The sequence below is a fragment of the Prionailurus viverrinus genome, unplaced genomic scaffold (assembly GCF_022837055.1).
Source record: "Prionailurus viverrinus isolate Anna unplaced genomic scaffold, UM_Priviv_1.0 scaffold_35, whole genome shotgun sequence".
Taxonomy (NCBI): Eukaryota; Metazoa; Chordata; class Mammalia; order Carnivora; family Felidae; genus Prionailurus; species Prionailurus viverrinus.
In genome coordinates this window covers 59,400-77,909 of record NW_025927605.1, presented here as the reverse complement: position 1 = coordinate 77,909, position 18,510 = coordinate 59,400, and the positions used below count along the sequence as shown (strand labels likewise).

Genomic DNA, 18,510 nt, shown 5'->3' with positions numbered 1-18,510 from the left:
TGGGAGAGTAGAGGTTAAGGAATAAAATAATGGGGCTAAAAATTGGATAAGGAAAAAGAATAAGGACAATTACAAGTAAAAGATTGGAGAAGGGCGAACAGTAGTAAAAAGGAAAATGAAGATAAGGGATAGTTGACAAAGAAAAGGTAAAAACAGAAAGTCAGTCAACGCGGTTGGGGAGATGAGGAAGGCCCAGGACGACATTGAGGAAGAGACTGCCATGTCAAGCAGGAGGCAGAGAACAAACAAGTAAAGGCGATTCTTACAAGATGGTGAAGGTGCCGTTGTAGGTGTCGGGCTCCGGCACGGGCACTCTGCGGAGCCTCTGCTGTAGGCTGAGACCAACACACGACAGTGTCTCATCTTTGCAGGTACAACGCTCACATATTTTGAGGTTTGTGGTGGCATTCTGTTCTGGTTGCCAAGTTAAAGTTGTGTATGCCTTTTCTGAGGTATAGTTTACAAAATGCACCACAGAATGTTGAGTTGTTGGAGGAAAACCTGTCTCTGGTTGCTGACTTACAGGAATTTCTAGGTCCATAGGTAGAAGCGTGACTTCAGTCAGGTTTCGATGTTGACTCTGAACCTGTTCTGGATGTGCAAGTGTCACCTCAAGGTCCTTTGGGGGAGGAGTTGTAGTCTTCTTCAGGGTTGTCGAATGTTCAGCCTCCGTAATAGGTTCTGGAGTTATAGTAAGCTCCACATGACGAAATGGGATGATGGGTGATGCTGGACGCTGACCTTGATCCTTACTTGGAGTTGGAACTGTCACTTCCTGCTGGAATGGATATTGAACTACAACCTCCTTAGGTGGCTCTGGAGGCTGAGTTGGGGTGTCTCGCGTGGTTGGAGAAGGTTCAGTCTCCACACTGGATCCTGCAGTTACAGTAAGTTCCAGGTCCATAGGTGGAACTGTGACTTCAGTCAGGTTTGGATGTTGACTCTGAACCTGCTCTGGATGTGCAAGTGTCACCTCAAGGTCCTTTGGAGGAGGAGCTATAGTCTCCTTCATGGGTGTAGAAAGTTCAGCCTCTGTAGTAGGTTCTGGAGTTATGGTTAGCCCCAAGTCCACATGATGAGCTGTGACACTGGGCAATGTTAGCTGCTGACCTTGATCCTTACTTGGGGTAGGAACTGTCACTTCCTGTTGGGATGGATACTGAACCACCTCCTTAGGTGGCTCTGGAGGCTGGGTTGGGGTCTCTTGCATGGTTAGAGAAGGTTCAGTCTCTGTAGTGGATTCTGGAGTTATGGTAAGCCCTGGGTCCAAAGGTTTAACTGTGACTTTAGTTAAGGTTGGATGCTGAATGTGCTCTGAATGTGGAAATGTCACCTCAAGGTCCTCTGGAGGAGCGGTAGTCTGCTGCAGGGCTGAGGGATGTTTAACATCCGTAGTGGGTTCTGTAGTTACAGTAAGCACCAAGTCCAAAGGCTGAACTGTTACATTCGGCAACCACAGACACTGAGCTTGATCCTGATCTGGTGTTGGAACTGCTGCCTCTTGATATACTGGAGGTTGAGCTACAAGTTCCTTAGGCGGCTCTGGAGGCTGATCTGGGGTCTGTGGAGTTTTGGCCTTATTCAAGGTTGAATGCTGAACCTGAACCTGCTCTAGATGTGCAAATGTTACCTCAAGGTCCTTTGGAGGAGCTGTAGTTTTCTTCAGGGCTGTAGAAGCTTTAACCTCCATAGTGGGTTCTGGAGTTATGGTAAGCTCTAGGTCCCAAGGCTGAACTGTTACATTAGGTGACAATGGATGATGAGCTTGATCCAGACCTGGAGTTGGAACTGTCACCTCCCAAAACAGTGGAGGCTGAACTACAACCTCCTTAGGTGGCTCTGAAGGGTGACCTGGGATCTCTTGCATGGTTGAAGTTTCAACCTCTGTAGTGGGTTCTGGAGTTATGGTCAGTTCCAGGTCTAAAGGCTGAACTCTGACTTCAGTCAAATTTGGATGCTGAGCCTGGACCTGCTCTGGATGGGCAGGTGTCACCTCAGTGTCCTCTGGAGGAGCTATAGTCTGCTGCATGATTGTAGAATGCTCAGCCTCCACAGTAGGTTCTGGAGTTACAGTAAGCTCCAGGTCAGCAGGCTGAACAGTAACATTGGGCAAGTTTGGATGCTGAGCTTGCTCTTGTCCTAGAGGTGGAACCGTCACCTCATTATGGACTGGAGGTTGTGCTACAACCTCCTCAGGTGGCTCTGGAGGCTGAACTGGGGCCTCCTGCTGGGCTGGAGGAGTTTCTGCCTCCTTAGAGGGCTCGGGAGCCTGCTGCAGAATTGGAGATGGTTCTACCTTCTCAGGGGCCTCTGAAGGCTGAGCTTGTACCTCCTGTTGTGTTAGAGAAGGTTCTATCTCCTTAAGTGGCTCGAGAGGTAGAGATAGGGTTTCCTGCTGGACTGGAGATGGTGCCACCTTCTCAGGAGGCTCTGAAGGCTGAGCTAGGACCTCTTGTTGGCCTGGAGAAGACTCATCTTCAGGGGACTCTGGAGACTGGGGAAGACGCTTGGACTGAGCTGGAAAAAATTCAACTTGCGCAGGGGGAGATTGAGCAGGGACATCCTGCTGCACTGGAAGAGGTTTAACCTCCTTAGTTGCCTGGGGACTTATGAGAACCCTCAGATCCACAAGTTTAACTGTGATATTAGGTGACACTGGATGCTGAGCTTCACCTGGACCTGGAGGTGAGAATGTCACCTCATGCTGTACTGGAGACTGAGCTACAACATCTGTAGAGGACCCTGGAGGCTGAGCTGGATGCTCATACTGAACTGGAAAAGACTCGACCCCCTCATTGGGCTTTGGTTGCTGAGCTGGGACCTCTTGCTGGATTGGAGAAGGTTCTATCCTTGCAACAGGCACTTGAGGCAGAGCGGAGCTCTCCTGCTGGCTTGGAGAAAGTTCAATTTCCTCAGGAAGATCTTCAGGCATAGTGGAGACTCCCTGCTGGATTGGAGAAGGCTCAGCATTTTCAGGGGCAGCTGGATGCTGATGTGGGACCTCCTGCTGGATTGGAGAAGGTTCCAACTGCTCAGGGGACACTCCAGACTGAGCTGAGGCCTCTTCTCGGAGTGGAGAAGCTTCAACCTCATTAGTGGATTCTGAGGTCATGGTAACTGAAGGATCCACAGGTTTAACAGTGACATTAGGCAACAGCAGGAGCTGAGCTTGATTCTGACCTTGAGGAAAAACTGTTACCACCCGATGTTCTGGAGAGTGAGCTGGGGCCTCCTGTTGGGTTGGAGAAGGTTCACCAGAAGGCTCTGGATGTTGAGCTGTGGCTTCCTGTTGAGTGGCAGAACGGTTAATTTCCTCAGAGGTCTGTGGATGCTGACTTGGGGCCTCCTGATAGGTTGCAGGTTTAACTTCCCCAAGGGGATTTGGATGCTGAGTTGTGGCCTCTGACTGGGCTGGAGAAGGTTCAGTCCCCTCAAGGGGCTCTGGATACTGAGTTGGGGTCTCTGGTTGGGTTGGAAAAGGCTCACCCTCCTCTGATGCCTGAGGATACTGAGCTGGAGCCTCCTGCTGGGTTGAAGAAGGTTCAACCTCCTCAGGGGTCTGTGGATGCTGAGCTGGGGACTCCTCCTGGGTTGTAGGTGGTTCACTCCCCTCAGAGGCCTGTGGGTGCTGACCCTGGCCCTCCTCCTGGAGAGGGGAAGGTTCACCCTCTTCCTGGGCCTCTGGAAGCTGAGCTGGGGGTTCCTGTTTGCTTAGAGAAGGCTTAGCTTCCTCAGGAGGCACTGAAGGCTGAGCTGGGGTCTCCTGCTGCCTTAGAGAAGGATCAATCACCCCAGGAGGCTCGGAAGGCTGCCCTGGGGTCTCCTGCTCACTTGCAGGCTCAACCTCCTCTGGAGGCTTACCCGAGGTCCCTTGCTGGGTTAGAGAAAGTTCTGCTTCCTCAGTATGTTCAAGAGGCTGAGGTGGGGCCTCTTGCTGGGCTATAGAAGATTCAACACCTTTATCAGGCCCCGGAGTTGTGGTAAGTTCCACATCTAAAGGCTTACCTGTAACCCTGGGAAACATTAAATAATCTGGATACTGACCTAGAGGTAGAGATGTCACCTCATCACTTATTGCAAGTTGAGTTAAATACTCGATAGGGAACTCTGGAACTAGAGTTGGGGCCTCCTGCTGGACTGGGGTAGGTTCAACCTCCTCGAGGCGCTCTGCAGGCTGAGCAGGGGCCTCCTGCCGGACTGGGGTAGGTCCAGCCTCCTTAGGGTGCTCCGCAGGCTGAGTTAGAGTTATGGTAAGATCCAGAGGTTTAACAGTGACATTGGGGAAGCTTGGCTTCTGAGCTTCACTCTGACTTGGAGATAGCACATTTACTTCATGATGTGCTAACAGTTGAGATATGATGTCCTTAGATGGCTCTGGAGGCTGAGCAGGGGCCTCCTGGGGGGTTGGAGAAGGTTCCACTTCCTCGGGGGCCTCTGTAGGTTGAGCTGAGGCTTCCTGCTGGACTGAAGAAGGTTCGACCTGTTCAGGGGTACTTGAAGGCTCAGCTGGGGCCTCTTGTGGGTTTGTTGAATTTCCATCCTTAAGGGACTCTGGACGCGGAGATGGAGCCTCCTGCTCAAGTAGAGATGTTTCTGTCTCTTCAGGGGGCTCTGGATGCTGAGCCTGAGCCTCCCCTTGGGGCAAAAAAGATTCAGCTTCCTCATGGGACTCTAGATGATTTGGGGTCTTCTGCAAGGGTGGAGGAATTTCAGCCTCCTCAGAGAAGTTTGGAAGTTGATCTGGTCCCCCTGGGAAACCCATAGGTAGGTTCTCCTCAGGATATAGGAGACCCATATTGGAATCTAAATAATCATCCTGCAGCTGTTGTTGTAGGTGCTCTTTATTTGCAGATTGGTTTGGAGTTCCAACAACTTTGGCAAGCCTTCGATGCTGAGCTAGATCTTTCTTCAGGTTTAGGGGTGAAACAATAAACTTTGTTGGCTTTGAACTCTGACTATCCAGAAATGGAACAAGTATTTCAAACGATTGGTGATCTTCGGCCTGATCTAAACCTACAGTTTTAGCCTTACTTTTGAGTTGAGGAGGCGGAGCTATGGTCTGATTCTGATCCCAACCTGGCATTGGAACCACCTCTGGGAGCCTTTGATGCTGGCTTAGCTGGTCATTCAGATCCTCATCTGGCCCTGGGGGTAGTTCTCCAACGGAATCCGTGTCCAGGAATGGAACCAAAGTCTCAGTCAACTCCTTAGGCGGGGCCAACATCTGGGCTGGAGCAGAGGACCCCAGGTAATTAAAGCCCACCGGCTCAGCTGGGGGTGTAAGTACCTGGGGCGATTCGGGTGGGGGATCAGACGAGCGCGAAGACCGGGGCTCAGCCGGCTCCATGGGGTCGGCGGTCAGCTGGGCAGGGTCCAGGGCCCACTCCGGAAGCTGAGCTGCCTGGACCAGCAGCCACAACGGTTGCCACATAAGGACAAGCAGTGGGGCCAACATGCGCAGCCGGGACATGACCTGTGGAGGCTCCGGGGCGCAGCGACCCAGGCGAGTGGGGTGCTGGCGCTGGGCCCCGAACGGGAGCCAAACCATTATGGCAGCCCCGTGATGCGCGCGCGCACTGTTAGCAACTGCGCGCCCCTCCCCCGCCTACGTCCCACCCTTTATTTACGCCACCTTTATTAGCTCCCTGGAGATGGGCTCCGCACCACCAGAGCGGGCCCTTTTCCCAGAATCACTTGGGGCCCAGGCCTCCCTCCACCCTGCAAAGGCCACCACTCCCCCCGTCCCTTTGGAGGAATGGGGCGCCTGGGTGGCTCAGTTGGTTGAGCGTCTGACTTTGGCTCAGGTCATGGTCTCACCATTCATGGCTTCGGGCCCCGCATTGGGCTCTGTGCTGACAGCTCAGAGCCTGGAGCCTGCTTCAGATCCTATGTCTCCCTCTCTGCCCCTCCCCTGCTTGTACTCTCTCTTGTTCTCTCTTCAAAATAAACATTAAAAAAGATGTTTTTTGAGGAATAAATGCTTATTGTTGTTTTAAAAAAAATTTTTTTAAATGTTTATTTTGGAGAGAGCAAGAGACAGAGACATAGAGTGCGAGTGGAGGAGTGGCAGAGAGGGTCATAATCTCGTGGTTCATGGGTTCAAGCCCCGCATCGGGCTCTGTGCTGACAGCTCCGAGCCTGGAGCCTGCTTCAGATTCTGCGTCTCCCTCTCTCTCTGCCCCTCCCCAGCTCACGCTCTTTCTCACTCTCAAAAATAAATAAACATTAAAAAAAAAAAAAAATCTAATAAAAAAAATTCACAAATCTAGCCCCAAATTAAGCTCTCAATGACATGAAACACATTTTTGCTCCTTTTTTTTTTTTTTTTAACATTCTGTATGTGGCACATTAGTATTTTCTTTTAGAAATTATTTTGGCAACTTAATCCCTAATTGAGGACATCCATGTGAGTGATTTACAGAAAAGTTCTTCAGCAAGATATTCATGCAAGATATATATGAGATGCCGTCATCTGGGTGATCCATCCTATTTGAATGGCATAATGGTTTCAAACGCTGTAGTATAATCACATTTAAGGCCATAGTTACTCTGTTCCCAAATCCGTGAGATTGTGTTTGAGGGGAGCTCTAAAAGGCTTGTGTCCTCTCCTATGTCCACAACTGTGGGAGTGCTCTGATGAAATTTGCTCTCCAAATTTCAAATAAGGGGTCAGAGCCAAGGGTCAGGACTTCAGGAAAAGCCTCAGAAATCCCCTGCAGTCAAAAGCAGTTTCTGAGTTTCACATTTCCCAGAGGATGATACAGCTAATGCCAAAGTCTTCCAAATTCTGCTGGTTGCTTTACATTATGGCTACAGTGGCTATGTCACCCCTGAACTTTAATCTCCACATACTTGAATTAAATCCTGTAGCTCGTCTTCAGTACTGGCATCTGTGATCTCTTCACAGGGTCTGTATTCCACAGCTATTTTACCACTTTCTGAAATAAAGTGAATAAGGATTGGAAAAAAAAAAAAAAAAAAAAGAGGGCGCCTGGATGGCTCAGTCAGTTAAGCGTCTGACTTCAGCTTAGGTCATGATCTCATGGTTCATGAGTTCAAGCCCCATACCGGGGACTGTGCTGTAAGCACCAGAGCACACTTCAGATCCTCTGTGCCCCTCTCTCTGCCTCTCCCCTGCTTACTCTCTCAAAAATAACCATTTAAAAAATCAATAAAGTTAACAAGATCAATTCAGAATTTTCCTTGTTCTAAAACTAGCTGTATACAATGATAGCACCCAATAACTAGACATTCTTTTTATTTATAAAAGCAGAAAATAAAAGCATTTTCCTAGAAGTTTTCTCATCTCACACTTCAGTTTTTAATCATAACTATGTGTGAAAAAATACACATGAAGTTAACGACTGTGTGGTTCAAAAACGCTATCATCTTAAGAGATAGGAACTAAGGAATAATGACACAGGAAGTTAAAACTATGGAAACAACAATGTTCAAAATCAGATGACTAGACAGTAAGGCATTAGGTAGAGGTCAGTGTGAGTTCTGGAATAGAGACCATGGACTATAGCTGATACTTCGTATTAGAAACAAGGCCAGTGTCTACTCCACGGAAACAAAATCCCACCAGATACAATGAACAATGCTTTGGAGAGAGGGGGAGGGAGAGAATGCGCTTGGACAGTTTATTGGCAGAAACTGGCCCATGTCCCTTATAGACAATACAATTCCCCTTAAGGCAAAGTACAGCTACAACATTTTGATCGTGTACAAGGGATACCAGAGCATGTTAGAGAGAGGTCAGCAACCCAAAGGTTTAGTTTGGTTCTTAAAGGTTGTTACTCAGCGGGGCGCCTGGGTGGCGCAGTCGGTTAAGCGTCCGACTTCAGCCAGGTCACGATCTTGCGGTCCGTGAGTTCGAGCCCCGCGTCGGGCTCTGGGCTGATGGCTCAGAGCCTGGAGCCTGTTTCTGATTCTGTGTCTCCCTCTCTCTCTGCCCTTCCCCTGTTCATCCTCTGTCTCTCTCTGTCCCAAAAATAAATAAACGTTGAAAAAAAAAATTAAAAAAAAAAAAAAAAAAAAAGGTTGTTACTCAGAATTGACAGCTAATGGAGATTCTACCTGATGACCAGGGAAGTCAACTTTCACTGCAAGAGCTGTCCAGGCTGGAAGCCTGAGACCAATCCAGGGTCAACTCTTATGGGCAAATAAGGCCTCTGAAACTTAGCTAGGCTTTCTTAGTCTCTAAGCCTGCAAGACTGTGAAGCGGCAAGGGCGGGGTGGGGGGGGGGGGAATTGTTTGGGGACTCATTACTAATTATAAAATTCCCTTGGAGCACAGCCTGTAACATTCACACCATTGTAGAACTCAATAGAGAACACAATCGATGCTATTCAATAGCCTGACCACTTCAAGGTTCACAAAAATATAGCTGACCCTAATATAAGAATCATATTCACCCAATAGGTCAGTGCCAAAAACAAAAACTGAAGCTGAATTGATTCCAAAAACATAATCTAATAAATTCTCCAACAGGAAGACGATGATAACAAGTTAACATATTTTCTCTGCTTACCGTGTTTCAGGGATAGTTTTAAACTTTTCCATCATCTCATTTGCTCTTACAATTCATCCCCCATGAGGTAAGTTGAATTATTACCTTTACTTGGCAGATAGAGAAATTGCAGCTTAGAGAGATTAAATACTTCAAATCTGACTATAAAACCTAAAATTGCATAAGAAATCTAGGAGACAGAGCTAAGATTCAACACCAGACGTCCAAAGCTTCAAAGTTTTTTTTTTTTTTATTATTTATTTTGAGAGAGAGAGCACATGGCATGTGAGAGTCAGGGAGAGGCAGAGAGAGAGGTAGGGAAAGAATCCCAAGCAAGCTCCACGCTGTCAGCACAGAGCCCGACATGGGGCTCAATCTCACAAATCGTGAGATCACGACCTGAGCTGAAATCAACAATTGGACGCTTAACTGATTGAGCCACACACGTGCCCCCAAAGCTTATACTCACAATAGTATTCTGTGTTATGAGCAAACAATCAAGAAAGAAGACTGGGTCAAACACTTTCTGTGTGGACAGAGGTAAATCACTGGGGACAAAAATATTTGTGGTCATTTTTCTTACAAATGCCACAAAGAACAAATTTGAGACTACTGCTTTGAAAGCATTTGGTGAACAAAAGAATATGAAATGTTTTCATCCAATTAACTTTTCAAAATGAGTTTATTTGCTCGTTGACACTGATATACTGCAAGGACAATCAAGTAAGTCTTACCTAAAATCACAATCAACAGTTTCTGGAATGCATCTGACACAGCCTTCTGAATAGCAAGCTTCTGGATTGTCCGCCTTTTCGTAAGAAATGATAATGGCCCTGCATCCAACCAAAACAAATGGATTTAACATGCCTATCTGAATGATAACTGATTTGGGGGTTATATGTGTAAAGGTGAAAATACATCCATGATTCATAGTTCATTATCTTAGCAAGTAAGGGCAGGCGCAACACAAGGCTGAATGACTCTGCTGTAGGTATATCCTGGCAGGGCACATTTTGACCGCCCTGATCTACTCCAGAAGTTTTGGAAGTACCAAAAGGGAGACTCAAGCCAAGAAAGTGGCACAGATCTCACATCGCTCATAGATTTCAAATGGACAGGCTGAAACTATAGTTTCAGACCCTACTGCAGACCCTACTCTCCTGTGCATCAAGGGCTGGAGTCACATGGGGAGAAAGGTTCGGTGGTAGTACACATGACCGCCTGGTCTCTTCCTGGGCATCACCCAAGGGAGCCTTACTCCCTTAGCCTTGCTAACAGCCCTGCCCCTCCCGGAAAACCCTAAGCCTAAGTGCTGTAGGCACTAGGAAAAAACACAGTACCAATGGGAATACCTTTTCTAGGCATCTGTATTTGACTCTTTACACTCCAGCCCTTTTATAGGAGGCAAAGGACTCAACATTCACACAAGAGTTTATTTAAATCTTTAGATGATCACTTTGCTGGGATAACTGCAGGCTGCAAGAGATATGTATTTGAAGGACTATTTTAGCACAAGGCGGATTCTTAACCAAAAATGGGAAAAACATTACTTCCCTCCTCCTAAACTTCTTGGCAGAAAGTCAGCTTTAGAATTTTAAAGTTAAAGGTTCTTTCAGGTATTGCCTGAGATAAAAGCCTGTACCGTAGGCCAGAAAAACTCTGCCTAGGGCTTTAGGAGCTTAGCAAGGGGGAGGGCTGGATGATGTATCTGAAAAGATGAGTTTTTAGAGAGAAAGAGGGATTCTGCCTCCCCTCCACCCCCACCCCCACCTCCACTGTAAACAGACCTTCCTCCAGGTTATCCAAAGGCTCCTCGGCCATGCCAGCGCCGGGACTCCAGCACTCATAGGATGGCAACACCACCTCTAAAGCACAGAAGAATTTCAGGCTCTGCTTCTGAAGTGGTGGCACAGTATCTTCATTTGCCCTTTCTTCAAGGTCAGAAAGATCCTGAAGCTGTTAGGATTTTATTATTATTATTTTTTATGTTTATTTATTTTTGACACAGAGAGAGAGAGAGAGAGAGAGAGAGAGAGAGAGAGAGCGCGCGAGCATGAGCAGGGGAGGGGCAGAGAGAGAGGGAGACACAGAATCCAAAACAGGCTCCAGGCTCTGAGCGGCCGGCACAGAGCCCCACGAGGGGCTCGAACTCACAGACCGTGAGATCATGACCTGAGCTGAAGTCGGACGCTCAACTGACTGAGCCACCCAGGCGCCCCAAGCTGTTAGGATTTTAAATGGAAGGTCCTTCCTTGGATCTGAATGTAAGCTTCAAGATGTTTTGTTATTAAAAACAAAACCAGGGGCACCTGGTGGCTCAGTTGGTTAAACTTCCGACTTCGGCTCATGTCGTGATCTCACTGTTCATGGGTTTGGGACCTGCGTCGAGCTCTGTGCTGACAACTCAGAGCTTGGAGCCTGCTTCCGATTCTGTCTCTCCCTCTCTTTCTGCCCCTCCCCTGCTTTCAATCTGCTTCTCTCTCTAAAAAAAAAAAAAAAAAAAAAAAAATGCAAACTAAACTCCAGCAATCCCAGCCCACAATGGAGGTATCCTATAGCTTCAAAATCAAGTAAGACTTACAAATGGATAAAGACAATTGGTTTTTATTATACACCATACGAATACTGGACAAGATTATGGACACCACCACCCAAGTTACTGAGATTATTATGAATTCTTGGTGGCAGGCTCAGGTACTTCCAGTTAGAGGCCTCTCACATCTCCCCACAACCCAGCACAACCCAGTTTTCTTCTCTCTGAAGTCCAGAATTTCAGTGTTGAAATGATTCTAATTAGTCAGAGAAAATCTATAAAGTTTACCTTGATGATCCTTTTTGACCATCCATTGAAACCAAAGTAATAATTTGCCAGTTCTTGGCACTGGGAGCTGTTTAGGGCAAGGGCCTGATGTTGAACCGCCTTATGTTTGGTGCCAAGACGAACCTAAAGACATAAGAAATAGACCTGAAAATATCATAACCTGACACAGAGGCTTCCTTTGGATACACCTGAGATTTATCAATACCTATTTCATAGAGAGGTTGTGAAGATCAAACTGGAAACATTTTAAGAAATCAGCTCCTAATAAACCCTAAATAAATGCTATGTACTATTTTTACGCTATAGACTTTTCTGCATCATTTCCAGGGCCCTTGATTAATCGGCTTTCGTGATCTCTGATATTGAAAGTGATGATGAAAGCAACTAAGGAAGCCCTCTGGAAGCAAATTATAGGGCTGTAGGTAAGCAAGGGAAGTAAACTTTTTGCTGTCTCATCCTGTAGCTCCTGTTTGAGAATATGACCTCAAGAGCAGGTAACATGGACCTGAGTAGGACCTGAATCAGCAGCACCCAGCCCCCGCAAGTTACTAACCCCTGTTAGAAGAAGGAATATACATACTTCTGTAAATTTTATAAGCAAATAAAACAATAAGAGGTTCATTTGCCTTAATAAGCTTCTTTGAGAATGCAAATACCTCCAGTGTTAACTCTCTAAGTAACTTACACACTACAGTGTATTTCTTACATCCTCTAGTTCTTTTTTTAAATGTCTATTTCGGGGCGCCTGGGTGGCTCAGTCGGTTAAGCGGCCGACTTGGGCTCAGGTCACGATCTCGCGGTCCGGGAGTTCGAGCCCCGCGTCGGGCTCTGGGCTGATGGCTCAGAGCCTGGAGCCTGCTTCCAATTCTGTGTCTCCCTCTCTCTCTGCCCCTCCCCTGTTCATGCTCTGTCTCTCTCTGTCTCAAAAATAAATAAAAAACGTTAAAGAAAAAAATAAATAAATAAATAAATGTCTATTTCAAGTGGGGTGTAGTATATTAGTATATTCATAAAAATTCAAATAATTCAAATAAAGTCAAAGTATTATTAACTCTTTATTCATTTGTTTGTGCAACTTGCTCTATCACTAGTTTATCAGTTCCTTAAGTGCTTGAAGGAACCATATTTTATTCTTTTCTCATTCCTAGAATCAAGCACAGGTCTATGGATTAAGTGAATGGATGAGTAGATAAAAAAGTGAAATTACTTTCTCCAACTGAAGCTGCCTGCTAGGAAGGAGAAATGAAGATGAACTTTTAAATGTTGAGTGCTACAGCACAGGCTAATGGTGAAGCAGAGTGGAGCTGTTCTGGACAACCAGGAAGCTTCAGAAGGGCCTTGAGCCCCTGAGTGGTAGAGACAGTTGTCACCTTAGATAACTTTGCCACAGTTCTTGCTGGCAACCGTTTTCCTTCATGCTACTGAAAAAAAGCTCTCAGATGCCTTAGGCCTTTCCTTGATTTTACTGTAAGATGTTATTCTTGGGGCGTCTGGGTGGCTCAGTCTGTTGGGCATCCGACTGCAGCTCAGGTCATGATTCTCACAGTTTGTGAGTTCGAGCCCCGTGTCAGGCTCTGTGCTGACAGCTCATAGCCTGGAGTCTGCTTCCGATTAGGTGTCTCCCTCTCTCTCTGCCCCTCACCCGCTCATGCTCTGACTCTGTCTCTCAAAAATAAACATTAGGGGCGCTTGGGTGGCTTGGTCGGTTAAGCGTCCGACTTCGGCTCAGGTCATGATCTCACGGCCTATGAGTTCGAGCCCCGCGTCGGGCTCTGTGCTGACAGCTCAGGGCCTGGAGCCTGTTTCCGATTCTGTGTCTCCCTCTCTCTCTGCCCCTCCCCTGTTCATGCTCTGTCTCTCTCTGTCTCAAAAATAAATAAACGTTAAAAAAAAATTTTTTTTTAAATAAACATTAAAAAAATTTTTTTTAATATGTTCTTTTTAAATATGCATTTATAAAAGGTAAACAAACAAACAAACAAACAACCAGAAACTATGTGTACTTGCCAAAGTATAAAGGAACACATAAGTAAATTGGGCAACAATTTCAGTAAGCAGCAGGGGGGGTGGAGGGGGGTGGGGGGGGTGGTAACCCAAGGCTCTGTGTTAAATAAAGAAAGAAATTTAATATGAATGCTCTCTCCTGTCAACTATATGTTGACTTTGGGCTTTATGCTGTGAAATCTCAAAATCCATTTGTGAAATGGTCTTAATGTCCAATGAGAGAAAAACACCTCATTACTCACAACTGATACAAAGTAATTATTTCATAATCTGTAATAGCTGAGTGGCTGGGTGACATTTTCACAGGCTAGAAGCTTGCAAACTAAGGAATGCCTGACAGGTGATCATTTCAATCATAGGGAGTGGAGCCAGGATTGAAGACAGTGTTGAACAAGTGGAGATAGTATACTCAGAGTCACATTTGAGAAGGATTCTTAGATTCGATCCAGATTAAATCAGTAAGGAAGGGCATATGGGTAAGAATAGGCAGTCAAGTCCATAGGAAGTAGCTAGATTAAGAAGCCAGTTAGAGAAAGCTGATGAAAACATACAATTATAAAGTGAAAGGTTTGGCAATCTAAGCCTCACTCAACTTATTCAAAGGGGTTGACATGGCCCTTGATAAGGAAATGGTGATTGAATTGAGGCTCATAATGAAATATAATTCTGGGGCTCTGGGAAAGCAAAATGGACAGCATGTTGGTATGGAATAAAGTTTCTGTGGTGTATTAAAGAATGTTTTAACCATTTTCCCAGGAGTTGAAGGGAGTTCTGAATAGGCAGTTTAGGAGTGATGATGATGATAATGACGATGAAGCATCCTTCATAATAAAACTGATGAAAGAGTTTGTCCTTTTATATCCACATACTAGAGGGGGGCCTGGGTTGCTCAGTCGGTTAAGCGTCCGACTTCAGCTCAGGTCATGATCTCAGGATTCATGAGTTCGAGCCCCACATCGGGTTCTGAGCTGACAGCTCAAAGCCTAGAAGTTTGCTTCTGATTCTGTGTCTCCCTCTTTCTCTTTCCCTTCCCTGCTCATGCCCTGTTTCCCAAAACTGAATAAAAACGTTATTAAAAAAATTTTTTAGGGGCGCCTGGGTGGCGCAGTCGGTTAAGCGTCCGACTTCAGCCAGGTCACGATCTCGCAGTCCGGGAGTTCGAGCCCCGCGTCAGGCTCTGGGCTGATGGCTCAGAGCCTGGAGCCTGTTTCCGATTCTGTGTCTCCCTCTCTCTCTGCCCCTCCCCCGTTCATGCTCTGTCTCTCTCTGTCCCAAAAATAAATAAACGTTGAAAAAAAAAAATTAAAAAAAAATTTTTTTAATCCCCATAATGTAAATAGAAACAAGACTTCTTGTGAAGCTTTGTTAAATTAAGGGCACCAAAAAATGACACGGGGTTGAACATCAGTAAGTTTGGGTTTGACCTCTACCTTCCAGTTACTGTCATGAACCTTAAGTAAGTCACTTAACTATCCTGAGTTCGAGTTTCTTCATCTGAAAACAAAACCAACATAACAAAACAACCAAAAACCCAGGGAAACCGGAGGATCAGTGTAGCAATGCATCGAAAAGCATTCTGTAAACCACAGTGGTATACCAACGCTGGTCTACTATTGCTGAATTCAACACTTCGTCCCAGTGGAGTTAGGAATTTCCTACTTGGACCCACCTTCACGGGAGAATTCTGAAAAAGCTGCTTCTGGTCGCATGCCTTTTGGGCTCTGTGAGCATCCCTTGCTGAGTAAAACTTGATGATGGCGTAGAAACCAGGACGGGCCACTGCAGCGTTTGGGAAGACTCGGACCGAATACAGAAGGCCAAACTGGGAGAATACTGCGAACAGAGAATGCTGTGGGGTGGTCCCACGCCAAGTAAGTGCATGAAATTTCACGCCCAGGAAACAAAACTGCCTTCTATTCCCTAAGCCCTCCTGCACACGCAACCCAAAGCACTTCTCATTTCGTTGAAAAGATTTCCCTCTGAAATCCTAGGATTCGAGAAGCATTAGAAGGCAACATGTGCTGGCTGTTGAGAGTTACCTCTCAAAAATCTGTCGGGGCTGAGACTGCAAAGGTCCCTTCTAGAACTAAGATTCCTCTCGGCGGAGACTACAAGGCGCGCGAGGCGCTCAAAGCCAGACTCTGAGACTCCCAGTCACGGGGAGGTGGGGGTGTCTCCCTCCCTCCCTCCCTCCATCCCGGCCCGGCTCACATGCAAGGCCTCGGCCGTGGGTCCAGAACTCAGCTCCCACACCAGCAAGGTTTTGTCACTCTCTGTGGGAACCGTAAAAGAGACCAATTCCGCCATCCTACCACCAAGGCGCAGGCCCGACTAAGGTTTAAGTGGCACCGCGCCTGCGCAAGGCGTGCCCGCGCGTTTTAAAAAGGGGCTCGTACGAGGGGCGGGGCCAGCTCGCCGCGGGGTGGGGCGGGAGCTGTCCCCCGGACCTCTCCTTCGCCCCTCCCACTCTGGGGCGGGTCTCTGCCTCTACTTCCTCTCCCCGCAGCTCCATTGTCTCAATGTCGTAGAATTTAGTGCTTCTAGTCAAGTGTATTTAAAAAAAAATTTTTTTTAATATTTATTTATTTTTGAGAGACAGAGTGCAAGCAGCGGAGAATCAGACACACACACACACACACACACACACACACACACTCCGAAGCAGGCTCCAGGGTGTCAGCACAGAGCCCCAAGCAGGGCTCAAACTCACAAACTGTGAGATCACGACCTGGGCTGAAGTCGGACGCTTAACCGACTGAGCCACCCAGGCACCGTTAGTCAAGTGTATTTTTACAGTAGGGTCTAAAGGGTGAGCTTACAGGATCCCTGGGTGTGGACAATTTTATGGCAGCCTTCTTCCTCTTCACTCCGGGAGAAGATTTAGACTACTAGCAGTTAGTAAGTTACCTACTGAACTTAAAAAATTTGGATTTCTCTACGTTGTGTGGGAAATGACCACTAAAGATGCAATCCTTTGGCTTAAGAATGTTTTCATGAATGTTAAATATACAAATCAAACTATAAGTCATTGAGCCATTAATGAAATCCTTAAAAAGCATTCCCTGATTTCCCTACGTGATTTTGATGAATTGGTGTACGTGTGTGCTTGTTGGGGTGAGATGATGTGGGAGTTTGGCAAGCAGGGTAAGAAGGAGAGAGAAATTTGAAAAAATCAAAGAGTGAGGCCAGGTAGGGCACCAATACTGGAGCTCATGGTGCTTGTGCAGAAGGGCCGTTCTCGGCATCCAAATAGCTATCTTGAGGACTGACACACCGAGAGGGAACGTAGGTCCTAATGATCCTTATTTTAATCCTAGAATGTCTGAGCCAGAAGGGGCCTTACAAAACAAGTCTCCTGAGGTTTCTAAACAGTGGCCTTCAGACTGCTGCTGGTCTGTGGTGAAGGTTTCACCAGTCCTTGCCAAAGCAAGAAAAGGTAATATAAGCAGGGTTAAAAAAAACATTTTCATAAAACAAAATCTATTCCATTATCCTATAAATATGACCCTCATTTAAAAAATGATTTTAATATTATTTATTTTTGAGAGAGAGAGAGCATGCATGTGCGAATGGGGGAGGGGCAGAGAGAGAGAGGGAGACACGGACTCCAAAGCGGCCTCCAGGCTCTGAGCTGTCGGCACAGAGCCCCTCGCCGGCCCTCAAACCCACAAACTGCAAGATCATGACCTGAGCCGAAGTCCGACGGTCAACCAACTGAGCCACCCGGGCACCCTGACCTTCATTTCTCATGCTAAAAACTGTTTTATGAGGAGATGCTGATAGAGGATAGTTGTGATTAATAGTCTTTCTTGGGCATTAAAATAAAAAGTTGGAAATTTTAACATGGCCTTAACTTTTTTCGTGTTTTACTGGTCTGTGAAGTCCAAAAGTCTGGGAACCGCTCAAATGTCAAATCTCTCACTTCAGAGCTGAAGTAGTTAAGGCTCAGAAGTAGGGACAGCAGTGGCCCAGGCGGGACAGTTTATTCAGGCAGTTCCGATCGTAGCCATGGGTAGAACATTGCTCCAACTGCCCCTTTTCTGTCTTTGCGGTGTCATTTTGCAGGTTCGACTCCACATCAGCACCATGTATTCATTGTATGTATCCACTCATTCGCTGTAGCCAGTATTCGTGTGTGTCTCTGCTTCTCCAGGCAGATGGTGAACACCTCAAGGACAATGGTTACGATTTACCTTCCTTCTTCTAGTACCTGCCACCCTCCCGCCATACTAGGTACTCGAAGATATCTGGAATTAAAGATGAATAAATCAACACATTCTTTGCACAAGGAATGCTTTAACAATTCCCCAAATATAACAACTTCTTCACTGTGGTCCTCTCTTGGTTTGCGAATGACAGTCAGGAACCAGGGGCCGGGGCCTGGATGGGTACAAGGAGAAAGCCCTAGAAAACCATTTATTCCTGGGGCTCCGGTCAGTCCTTTTTGAACATGGGAAGGAAAGAAAATAACGTGAAGTGGAGGCAAGAGGAAGAAGGCATGAAGAATCCCCAGGCGAGAAGAGGAACGCTGGAATGACTCCACGCCTGTCTCATTCCTTGTGACACCCCGTCATCCAGTAGGAGAGTGGCCGGCCCGCACAGTGCAACCTCCATGCCACCCTGTGGAGAGAAGAAGGCTGGGCTCTTGCTTCCTACTTAGTAGGTCCTTCTCCACATCCATGACCCAGCACTTAGTGAACGCACAGCACAGCACGGCAATGCACAGAACCCCCTTCATTACTCGCTCTCTGGTCTGTCCCCCTGTGGCCCCTCTGAGCCTTCCTTTAAATTTCTCTGATCTGTGGTGTTTGGCTCCTCCCCCCATCCAGTATGCTCCCACGTTTTCCAATCCTCCTCTGGCCCCGAAGGGGGAGTGCACCATTTCAGAAGGCTGAGAGTCACTAAACACACAGAAAGATAAATGAATGAATGAATGAATGAATGAATGAATAAATAACCAATCCGTCAATCTCAGGGGCAACTATCGACTCTCCCTCCAGAGAGGGTCATCCCTAATAGCCGTCAGCGTCTCTTCCGCATGGTGTTCCTAGAGTAGACAAGGCACTTAACCCCCTCCATTCTCACAGGCACCTGTAGAGGCAACTTATCTATCTATCTATCTATCATCTATCTCCAATCTGAAGCTCAGAAAAGTGAAGCAACCATTGCACT

General features: G+C 46.7%; 2 protein-coding genes across 25 annotated transcripts in view; both read right to left on the bottom strand.

Annotated features, from left to right (window-relative positions):
- The window catches only part of LOC125158394 (RAD52 motif-containing protein 1-like), a 58,930-nt gene extending 42,943 nt beyond the window's left edge, over nt 1-15,987 (bottom strand). For 4 of the 24 annotated variants that reach the window (XM_047845337.1, XM_047845341.1, XM_047845338.1 and 1 more), the window contains exons 1-7: nt 15,550-15,979; nt 15,008-15,187; nt 11,335-11,457; nt 10,301-10,469; nt 9,248-9,346; nt 6,853-6,938; nt 267-5,287 (exon numbers count right to left, since the gene is read on the bottom strand). In XM_047845337.1, the coding sequence (XP_047701293.1) occupies nt 267-5,287; nt 6,853-6,938; nt 9,248-9,346; nt 10,301-10,469; nt 11,335-11,457; nt 15,008-15,187; nt 15,550-15,645 (5,774 nt within the window). In that variant the 5' untranslated portion in view covers nt 15,646-15,979. Of the gene's footprint in view, nt 1-266; nt 5,522-6,852; nt 6,939-9,247; nt 9,347-10,300; nt 10,470-11,334; nt 11,458-15,007; nt 15,188-15,549 lie in introns of those variants that run through there. The other 20 variants (XR_007149375.1, XM_047845345.1, XM_047845346.1 and 17 more) reach the window with 12 other exon arrangements.
- A 1,166-nt stretch (nt 15,988-17,153) lies between these two features.
- LOC125158403 (cAMP and cAMP-inhibited cGMP 3',5'-cyclic phosphodiesterase 10A-like) overlaps nt 17,154-18,510 on the bottom strand; it is a 60,732-nt gene continuing 59,375 nt past the window's right edge. Inside the window, exon 11 of the mRNA XM_047845393.1 lies at nt 17,154-17,958. Coding sequence (XP_047701349.1) covers nt 17,889-17,958 — 70 coding nt within the window. The 3' untranslated portion in view covers nt 17,154-17,888. The remainder of the gene's footprint in view (nt 17,959-18,510) is intronic.